Genomic DNA, 11,016 nt, shown 5'->3' with positions numbered 1-11,016 from the left:
GCAGGAATTTGCAAATTGACATCTTTATGATCCTGGTGAGTTGACATCTGGAGTTAAACTATTCAAACCCTAAATAGAATTGTCACACCATTTTTCCGCAAACTGAAGAAGACTGAGAGATTTAATGTCTTTTATTTCAGTTGATTTCATCTAAGGCTGAGGCTAGAAGTCAGACTGTTGTTAGTTGCTGTGTTGAGGTCTTGCTCATTGGCTCCTCCCATCAGCTTCGTAAAGCTGGCTCATTCATTTTAAACATTGATGGCAGAGGTGATAATAGCAACAGCTGGCGCTCCAACCTGGATTGCGTAAGAACTGTGATGCCACACCGCGGGAGCGCTGAAGGCACACCACACTGGAACACAAAACTGTATCCCATGTTAAACTACAACCAGCTCCCGCAATACCCCAAAGCACAAGCATTAAACTTACCTGAGAGTAAGCATCATGTCACACCAGTTATCTCGGTAATCTGATGTTGCACTAAACGAGTGAGATTGCATAAGTTACAAAATACTACCTGCAGAGAGCGTGAGATATTCTAACAACTGGTAAATTATTAAACTTATCTGAGTGTGGTTCCGCTTCAGCTTGTTGCACAGGTTCTGCCAAAGTGGGCGTATTTGCACTAAACAAAAATACCCATTTTGGAGACCATAGCTCATTTGTGAACACCATACAGTAAGACTGTAAATTAAGTGCAAATAATGGAATCAGAGGTCTATTATGTCAATTTTAAAAAAGGAGATATTAACAACTCGACCGGACCTCAAACACAGAGTCAAGGCCAGGATGATGGAAAATCTCAAAAGAGCAGTAAGCTTATTTAAGTTAAAGTACTGTTTAAGAAAATGAGAACTAGTATATACGGTTTTTGTCATTTTTCTCTTAGTAACATGTCACTGTTACTGTTACATGTAATGTATTAACAGAATTATTTTTCTATTTAATTTTTTAACATGTTCTATGAATATTTTATTTAGTGCGTTTTGGTCGTTTTTGCAACCCACAAGGAAGTAGATCTTTGGTGTTGATTACAGTGGGTCTCGGGCTCATTTGCGTTCTTCTGCTGGTCTTCGTCATACTGCAGCACATCACCATCACAGCAGAGAGAGACCGGATAAAGAGCTACAAGAACACAGTTAAAGAGTTCAATCAAACTATCAGTGGCTTACAGGACAATTACACTGATCTAAAGACAGAGAAAGACCAATTGCAGAATAACTTCAGGTCTTTGAGTCAGCAGATCCTAGAGTTAGAAAGCCAAGTCAGGTCTCTGAAAGATGAACTAAACATGGACGCTTCTGAACGAGGTTAGTTGACATCTGCTTTTGTGTAAAAACTTTTTTTTGCTAGTTTAATTATTTTTTTATGTAAACAGTTTTAAAAATAATTTATGTGAAAAACTATCGTTTAGTTTGTTTGTTCATATCCAATGAGTTGAACTGGGCTGACAGCAGGCAGTACTGCAGGGATCATGGTGGTGATCTGGTTATTATCAACACTGAAGAGAAGCAGGTGAGTTTCTGTCAGAGTTAATGCCTGTTAATGAATGACAGCAATCTGTAACACTTATTAATTATGCACAACCCACTGGTAACTAATGATTAACTTGACATATAGTAAGGGAATATTATCCACTGACCTGCATTCATGCTACAAGCAAATTTAAGATAGTAATTAATTAACTGAATACACAGTAAATGTCTTTTTGGCATTATTTACAACTTGGCAAGCCATATATTATTTTTGTGTAGTAATCCTGATAGCACACGTACATCTCGGAGACATCTATTTGCAATCTGCATTTACATCTGCAAGACGTATTTTTTTTTACATAGTTTGCTCATCTGTGATACGTCTATAGGACGTTTCCTATCAGATGTCAAACAGACGTCTATTAGATGTCTTTAAGATGTTTATGATTTAGAATGGATGTAGAACTGACATCTTACAGACGTCTGCCAGACGTTTGTACACAGCAGATGCTTTCCAGATCAAGAGATCTTTATTAGACATCTTGCAGATGTATGTGTGCTATATGGGGTCAATTTGACACAAAACAATCTCAAAAGTTTTCTTAAAAGTGTAAGCCCTGATAGCACATGTACATCTCGGAGATGTCTATTTGACATCTGCATTTACATCTGCAAGACATAGTTTGCACATCTGCAATACGTCTATTGGACGTCTTTAAGATGTTTATGATTTACAAATGTATGTATAACAGACATCTTGTAGACGTACATGTGCTATCTGGGAATGCACTTGGATATATTTCAGTGATTCACCATCTATTAGGTTAACTGAACAATATGAAGCTATAATTATGTTTAATTAGTGCTGTTTCATATTTATAAATTGCAAAAATAGTGTAATAGAGATGCTCTAGAGTGATATTCAAGTTTATTAGCCAATAATTTTGTCTAAACTGCCATTAATACAGTACTAACAAGGACTAAAGTGAAAGTTGTATTGAAATCGTTATGGTACTTGTTGAATTGTCTCATTGTTATGTAGGTATTAATAGGTAACTTTTATAGACAAGCGTATAATATGGACATATTGGCAACATTTATACATAAACATTATTACATTTTTTGTATAGTTGACATTTTTAGCAGTAAAAAGACAGGGAAATTATACAGATCTTTAATATCATAAAATACCTATATAATTTCCCTTTCACCACTTTATAGATAAATGTTACATTCCTAAACCCAATCCCAAACGTAACCATTATATAACAATATGTAGTTAAAACACGATAAACAAAAATGTGTAGGAAAAAAACAATTTTAGTAACAATATAGCATTAAAAAGATATTTTGAGCCTTTAATCCCACTCAAACGTCTAAACCTAACCATAGGCATTTTTTAAAGTATGTAGAGTTATAAAGAAAAACATAAGAAGTGTAATAACAATCCTTTATTTATTGCGAAAATGTCAAAAGTGATACCAAAAATGTGTTACAGTCGCAGTACTCTCTGGCAGTATATGATTTTATGTGAGGTACAGAGAGGAATTTAAGTCCCAAAACACTCCATGTTGCAATCTTTTTATGAAGCAGGTGAGAGCAAATGAGTGTTTATAGCTGTAAAACGGATGGTGTCAAGCTTTTTGCCATTTTTGAATTCATAACAAGCGCAGGATTTGACATTTACATTCACTGCCAGGAATGGAAGGCTTGAATTGGGATCTCTTTATGCATTTGTATGGACTTTTAAGATGCAGACAAATTGGCTTTTGTGAATTTATATTTTCTTAACATAAAGTGCTACCAAGCAATCTCACTTTTTTCTGTTTTTATTCACACACAGAGGTTCATTTTTTCATTAGTCGAGGAGAGAGTATGGATTGGTTTGTCTGACAGAGAGCAGGAGGGCAACATGAAATGGGTGGATAATTCACCATTGAATGAAGGGTAAGTGTACTACTGTGCTTTGTTACTCTTTTAGTTTAGTTACTGATTAATAGCAAATCTGATATATGTTGTTCAGGTTTTGGCTTGGAGGGGAGCCAAATAACCAAGACGGAAATGAGGACTGTGTTGAACTGATCCCTTCACATCCCGTCCTGAACAGCTGGAATGATCTGCCATGTTCCAAGATGAAAAAAGGAATTTGTGAGAAATAGGGTTCATCCTGTCTTGTTGTGGTCTTGCTTTTATTTTATGGAATCATACTTATTTTGACTGCATTATTTATGATTGAGGTTCCTGCCTTTCAAAGCAGTCCGCTATTTTTATTTTATATTAACCTCTTTTATAATATCTTTTTCATTTTATAGTTTTCTGTCATATACGAAATCAGTAGTGGATATTCATAAGAAAGAAAAATGCTACATTTTGACTATTTTCTTATCGCTATAATAAACACACATCGTGTTTCTGACAGGCAAATTAGTGTAATGTGAACAGTTGCTAGTGTGGTACGCCAAACCTCTGATGTGTTAATGTTTTACTCCATTACAAGCAGCTCTAGATTTTAGCTGTCATCATGTCTCATTCGTCAGTCTGAGGTGTCAAGGAAACACAGTATATACTATAAAACTCAAGTGTAATAATTAATCTTATGACGATATTGAGTGTTTTTGCAACTTTTTTTTATATCTGTTTAAATAAAATAGTTGATATTATTGCCATAGTAAACCCACAGTACTTTTGCTTGATGTGTGACTATGAAGAGAGTTTTTTCAGTCTAGCACAGTGGTTTTCAAACCAGTCCTGTGAGCACCCCCAACAATTCACATTTTGTAGGTCTCTCATATCTGACACAGAAAACCTGCAGTGCTGGGGGTGCTCACAGGACCGGTTTGAAAACCACTGGTCTAGCAGGACACAACAGAGAAGAAGTTTTTTTTTTTCTCGGACTGAACTGATCAGAGAAGAAAACACGGTGGCTTTAGGAAAACAGAGAATGGTGGGCAATATGCATTCAAAGTGATAAATACAGAAGGAATATGTCAAAATCATTTGCATGTGCCTCCTGCTGCCAGCTGGTGGCGCTATAAATATAAATGAATATTGGCATGTATATGTCTTCAGGCCAGGACTCTTACCAAACATCTGAAGTTTGGGACAGACTGGACATTGTATGGCTGAGTTACAATACCTTTTTCCATGGCAAACTTTCTCAGGCCACCACAGACATGCCCTTTAACAAAAACTCAAGATCTTCACAATCTAACATTGCAAAAGCCTTTAGATTAAACTGACTGCATATAATGTTAATGTCATTAAATCTTTAGGAGGAGTTCGTTACAGCGTACATCATGTCACTTCCTGTTGCCAGCAGGTGGCACTATGATTATAACTGAATATGGGCATGGACATATGTTCAGTACAGGACTCTTATCAAACATGTGAATTTTGGGGCAGATCAGACATTGTATGCCTGAGTTGTAAGAACTGCGCCACTGCTGGCATGTATGCAAAGTTCCATGAGTTTTTAACCATGTTTAGGCCTACAAAATGTGATTCATTTTTCATTCAAGATGACGAAGAAGAGCAATTCCAAAAGCATTGTGTGCTCTGTCCTAATAAATCTAGCTGCAAGCAGTGATGACGGGTCCAAGCCACCAGCGCAAACGCCACCCCTGTGGCATCGGGAAATCTGTGCACAGCGGGCACATGAATTTACAATAACCATCTGGCAGTCTGATTTGAAGGGTTACAGGCATTAAAGGGATACATTAGAACATCAAGAGTGTAAAACACACACACAAACCGGCAGTGCACAAGATCTTTCTCAAACTTCTATAACTATAAGGAGAGAAAATACACAAAGGTACCCGGCAAGATATAGTAAATACCTATGACAAACAAAACATAACAAATTACAAACAAATTACACTTACCTGCAAATGAGTGAGCCCTCAACTGGAAGCTATTGAAAAGGCTATCCAACGTGCTGTTCTGAAAATAAACTACAGAATGTCACTAAATAAACTAGCTCATATTATACCACAAACCTGTCTGTGGACTAAATGTGATGCAGGACAAACTCAATGACGGCATTCCATTCTATACAATAACGTAATAACTGCTGATAGGTGTATCAATGAGAAAAATCTCACCAATAAGAGGTGGGCAGGAAGGAATCTGGACAACAACATTACAGTTTTTATACATTTTAAGCCTTTATCCAAAGCTATTTACAGAAACATCACAAACAAGTTTTCATAAAAGCCAAAAATATTCATAGTACACAATGGCAATTTAAAAAATATAAACTATATTGGTACACTGAGCCAGGACAGAATTCTGACAAAAAAAAAACAAACAAAACTTTCCAGATGCGATGAGGTAGTTATATAAATAACTAAGATTGACTTAACCCTGGGTTTGGTCCTACTCAGAATAGGTCAAAATGTAAAAATTGTAGTGTAAAATTACCCAAAAAAGGCCATTACATTTTCTACTTCCTTCATAGACACTGACAAAGCATCCAGAATGCTGTTGCATTTATTGCTTTCACTTGAATCCTCAAAAGTTTTGTAATACTGCTCAATTATTTTTTTAGACTGTAAAACAGGTCATGGATCATGTTCGCTGAAGAGCTGTTGCCTGTTACTCAGAACCAGCGACAGTCGTGGGCACTAAAAGTCGTGGGCACATCTGTCACGAATCTGGCCGGTGACCTTCGGTCCGCTCACCACCAGATGTTGCCCTCTCACGCTATTGACATTCACATTACACCGACTGTTGCATCACACCCTGGACTATGTTCCCCATCAGCCATTGCGCCAATCATCTGCATCCAATCAGAGACCCTATATAAGCCTTGGACTTCCTCTCACGTTTTGCGGAGTATTGCATTGTATTAACATTTGTACGAAGCCTTGCCTTAGTTACCTGTGTTCTTGTCTAATTCTCTGAGTTTTGAATTTACGGCAAGTTATCTCATCTAGTCAGTTTCGCTGCCTGTCTTGGAACTCTTGCTTGTCTATTTGGATTACCATTTTGTCTAGCCCCCTGGATCACGTTCACCGCTGATCGCCCCTTCGCATGACTACTCTTGTGTCTTGCTCCTACATACCTGTTTGCCAGTGTCTGACCCTGCCTGTTTTTGACCATGTCTCTGTCTCGTTCCAATAAAGCTCTGCAAATGGATCTGCAAATGGTCTCCCTCACTACATTACAACATCTCCAAAAATGCCATTAAAACCCGAACCTGAACTCACCTGTGAGCTAAAATACACTTCTATATAGACATTCTTCAGAAAATTACACTTCAGTCCCACATCTTCTACTAAAGGATTTAGTAATATTATTTTCTCTTCGATTGTCACCGAAGACATGATCGTTTGTTTGAGCTGTCTGATAGCATACCATCACTATTGATTTGAAGAACTGCACCCTACTCACAGGGAAAAAAAAATCTATGCTTAGACACTGTTCCACTGCTATATCCTAGTGCTGGGTTGTCATTGGAGAAAATGCTCTGCAAAACAAACTTGTCAATCAAACAAAACCTGCAGAAGTAATTTGAGCCAAATGATTCTAAAAACCCAAGAAGTGTGTGCATTTCCTAAATTATTTCCAGTTACAGTATAACATGACTGTAAATTTTGCTTTGTTGCATGTAAAAAGTTTTATTTTATGCTAATGTTCAAGGTATAAAAATGTTTAAGTTAATATCAAGTTTCTGTGAGAACTTGGGAGGGGTCACCCAACAACCAGACCTTGCCAATGTTTCACAGATCAGGGCTGCATTTCCAAAAAGCTTTGGAAGCTTAAGTACATTGTAGACCAGCCTGATCTCATGGCAATTAGTATGGCTCAAATTTTCTTTATATTAACAGAATAAAACTAAGTTGGCCATTGAAAACCTTCCTTTTTTTCTTTGTACTTCAGTCAATTAAATGTTAAAGAGAACAAACAGCATATTCTTGATTTTATGGCATTTCAAAAACATCCCAACTTTTCTGGAATTGGGGTTGTAGAAAGATGGGAAACATGCTTCTTAATTTTTAAAATAGTTACTATTTTAATGCTGTCCTGTCACATGACATTCATCACATATTTGATTTGGCTGGACTTGAAATATCATTATCATGAATTTCCCATTATCATGAAGTTTTGCATTCATACCAACCACAGCCAATCAGCAAACAAAAAGCTTTAATATTAATTTTTCGAAACCAAAAAAAAAACATCTTTTGCTTTATTGTGTCTAAATGCTTGCTATTGTTTTGACTGGAAGTTCAGCAGCTGCACTACATGCAAGTCAAACGAACACTGAGGTAAAAGTGGTTGCTAAGGAAGTGATACACCATCTAGTCTAGAAGCGGGAGTATTGGTTTAAAATAGCAGCTAACACTAAAGGTCATTGCAGCCGAGTCCGAAATTTGCATATGCATTTTTTTCCGGGGGTTCTGTATTCGTTATCCTTTTTTTATCAAAATGCTTGCCACGGATGCGGAAACGCAGAAAATTGAACCCGATCCAAATTTCTTTATGACATACGAATGCGTAACTTGTCTTAACCAAATGTCCCCCAAGACGGTAAGTTTTATTTTAGTTCCCAGAATATTTTCCTAACATGTAGGATAACATTCTCTAAAAACATTCTACAAATGTTTATTGATAACATTAGTAGAACATTATTCTTTAACATTATAATAAAGATTCAAGCAGAAAGCTTCCCTTTGGACATTGAATGTGGACTCAAATATTGCTCAGATGTCAAATTGTGGCTGAAAGTAACAACCAAATCTTTGTTTAATTAAACTCCAGTGTCACTAAATAAACAACCCACATTCAAGTGTTTATAAAAAGGATAGCATGAAACTAGTATAAAATGTTTTTTTACCATTCTTTCTTTTGATGTTTTGTATGTTCAGATATTCATTTAACAAAATATACAAATTAATAGGTGTGTTCGACTTAACGCAGCGCTGCGCAGCTCGATCAAATTCTGACTTGAAGCAGTGCATGCCGGTTAGAAATTTTGTCCGACTTGAGGCGGTGCCGACGCCTCGTGACTGTCACGTGTGGCATCAAAGTACCGCGATAGCGATTCGAGAGCAGCGACTGACTCAGCCGGCACTGTTTCTTCAAAGCGGCTGCAGGAGCTCTGATGACCACATGGCTGTTTCACGATTGGCCAGATTCACCGCATGACAACGATCACGTGTGTTTTGGGTTTATTCTAAACATCCTGAAGTCCGATAATGCTGACAAATCTGTGTTTTTAAAACAATAAGTAAGTGTTTTTACTATAGTCGCAATGTTATATTGAGTCAGATTCATCATAAAACACTGATAAAAGCATATATAACCCCACTTTATTAGTATTTAAATAGTATATGTTTATGTTGATCATTATTCTTGTTCAGATGGCGCTGTATTAAGCATTATATGAAATGTGTTTCTGTTGCTCATGAAAACGCTTTTGAAAAGTCGGTGTATTTGATAATAATTGCATTTAATTCACTTCATCTGTGATAGAGCATGCAAACACCGCGAGAGCTTCACTAACGAGAGTAAAAAGTGTCCGACTTGACGCCTCCGTTTTCAACTCCGCCCCCGACTGCTCTTGGCTACTCTCGTTGATCGCCGTCTGTAGCCGCAGATGAAGTCGAACACACCTATTGCCTAATAGGGGCATAGTAGTATACTTAAAGTACGATGTAAAGTTTACTTAAAGAAAAGTTACGAGTATACTTGCAGTATAAAACGAAGCTAGTAGTTTACTGAGACTATACTTCAAAGTGTACTAAAAAAGTATTTAATTAGTAAACTATCAGTATACCTATATGGTCACTTTCAGTATAGTTGGAGTACAAACTAAAACAGATATAAACTAGTTGCGTACTCAAAGTTTTGTACTGTTATACTTAAAGTATACTTAAAAGTATACTTTTATATGCTAGAAAGTGGGCCAATTTAGTCCCAACGAGTATTAAAATAGTACACTTAAAAGTGTACTACTAGTACATTTACATTTGTATACTTACTACATAAAGTATACTTAATAATACACTCAAGCTTTACTTAAGTATACTTAATAAAATAAACTTGTAGTATACTTCTTTTTGGTAAGGTGTAATGACTGTTTCCGCTCCCTCTGCTGCTTCTATAGTAACTTCCCATTTGGCAGCCATATAAGGAGGGCCATGCCAAACATAACCTTGTGAAGTGTTGTTTTGCCTATGCGGACTCTACCAAGCGGTTTCCTTGTTTCATTGCAGTTATTTTCCATTGTCATAGTTTTTGCCTTGTTTCATTGCCTAGTTTATTTTGTTACTTTGGTCTGCTCTCTTGGATTTTGACCTTGGACTGCTTACCCTGTTTTATGCTTGTGTCGCTGCCTGTCTCAAGCCTCACCAGTGTTTTGGATTATGCTTTTGTCTTGCCCTTGAATGTTACTGTTTGCTGGTGTCCAACCTGGTCTGTTTTGACCAAGATCTGTATAATAAAGCTTGCATTTGGATCTATCCACGCTGTCCGTCGAGTCCGTTACATGAGGGTGCTTTGGTGCGCAGAAGATCTTCACTTAGAAGATGCCGGCCAATCCAAACCGTGCGCCCCCAATGTTCAGAAATGAAACGATGGCTAAGGCCCATGCTATCAGTCTAATTAATGCACTGTATAGGCATTTTTCATAAGAGTCTGGTGTCAGAAGACTTGGAGAGGCCCACAATACTAAAGACCAACTTAAGCAACCCAGGAAAAATGAATGTATTTCACCGGGACAAAAAATTCATTCTCCAGCTGCTCCATCAATCGGTCAACTGCGACCTGGACATGGCCATCGTTTTGACCATTACTAAATTTGGTCAGAAGGATGAACGTCAGTTCGATCTAAGCAGTCTGCGGTGCCGCAATTCGAAAGTGATTTCAAATGCGCCTTCCATTTTGCCAGCAAATGAAGGACACGCCAAAAGGATCCTTTGCAGCCTACCATATCCCAGAAGTCATGGCACGGGACTTTTCTTCAAACTAAATAGCAGGCGATGGTTCTGTGGTGGCCGATGAATACACTTATAAATGTAAATACTGTGTTTTAATGTACTCAAATAACTAGTGAAACAAATGTTAAAAGTAAGTGGATAAGTAGATAAGCTTTTCACTTGTATTTTATATTTTATTTTATTTTTAAATCTAGATTTATTTTGTAGTGCTATCTTGCAAAATAGTCCACAATTGTTTTAGGCAAACTTGACAAACAAGAAATATGATTTCTGGAGTATTTTGTACACAAGTGTTGCGGTGTCATGTTTTCTAACCAAGATTGCAGCCCTATCTTAAGTCTTTATTGTTCTCTTCTTTTAGAACAGTTCTGGAGAAAATGGAGCTGCTGGGAAACTTAAGAATGAAATGAAGTTGTTCTGTACATCACTTCTGACATTGACAAGTTATTTGTAAATAAAGCAAAGTCATTTCTGTGCATTGTTTTATTTTTGCATTATAAGTTAAAACTTTTAAATGAAAAAGACGAGTTAGTTCTGGAAATTGTTCATTTTTGCAAAGCAAGTTGTAATTTGTAAATGACAGAAATCCTTCTATACAT

The 11,016-nt window shown here is 36.9% G+C and overlaps 1 protein-coding gene across 3 annotated transcripts; it reads left to right on the top strand.

The window, feature by feature from the left end:
- The first annotated feature begins 663 nt into the window (after positions 1-663).
- On the top strand, positions 664-6,644 carry LOC127161686 (C-type lectin domain family 4 member E-like). 3 transcript variants are annotated; one of them, XM_051104397.1, is made up of 5 exons: positions 664-813; positions 1,038-1,310; positions 1,415-1,515; positions 3,319-3,422; positions 3,499-6,644. In XM_051104397.1, the coding sequence occupies exons 1-5, from the start codon at positions 705-707 to the stop codon at positions 3,632-3,634; spliced, it is 723 nt and encodes a 240-aa protein (XP_050960354.1). In that variant the 5' UTR covers positions 664-704; the 3' UTR covers positions 3,635-6,644. The 3 variants fall into 3 exon arrangements, with proteins under 3 accessions (XP_050960354.1, XP_050960353.1, XP_050960355.1); XM_051104396.1 differs by having other exon boundaries at positions 981-1,310; XM_051104398.1 differs by having other exon boundaries at positions 673-813; positions 1,088-1,310.
- The last annotated feature ends 4,372 nt before the right edge of the window (positions 6,645-11,016 follow it).

The sequence above is a fragment of the Labeo rohita genome, unplaced genomic scaffold (genome assembly GCF_022985175.1).
Source record: "Labeo rohita strain BAU-BD-2019 unplaced genomic scaffold, IGBB_LRoh.1.0 scaffold_715, whole genome shotgun sequence".
Classification (NCBI taxonomy): Eukaryota; Metazoa; Chordata; class Actinopteri; order Cypriniformes; family Cyprinidae; genus Labeo; species Labeo rohita.
Note: the sequence above shows the minus strand (reverse complement) of the source record. Positions and strands in the feature narration are given on the sequence as shown.

Bases quoted from the DNA above. Each gene is read 5' to 3' on its own strand.
- LOC127161686 (XM_051104396.1), top strand. From the start codon at position 705: ATGGAATCAGAGGTCTATTATGTCAATTTTAAAAAAGGAGATATTAAC. The intron at 814-980 runs GTAAGCTTATTT...TATTTTATTTAG, and splicing joins TGGAAAATCTCAAAAGAGCA to TGCGTTTTGGTCGTTTTTGC. The intron at 3,423-3,498 runs GTAAGTGTACTA...TATGTTGTTCAG, and splicing joins AATTCACCATTGAATGAAGG to GTTTTGGCTTGGAGGGGAGC.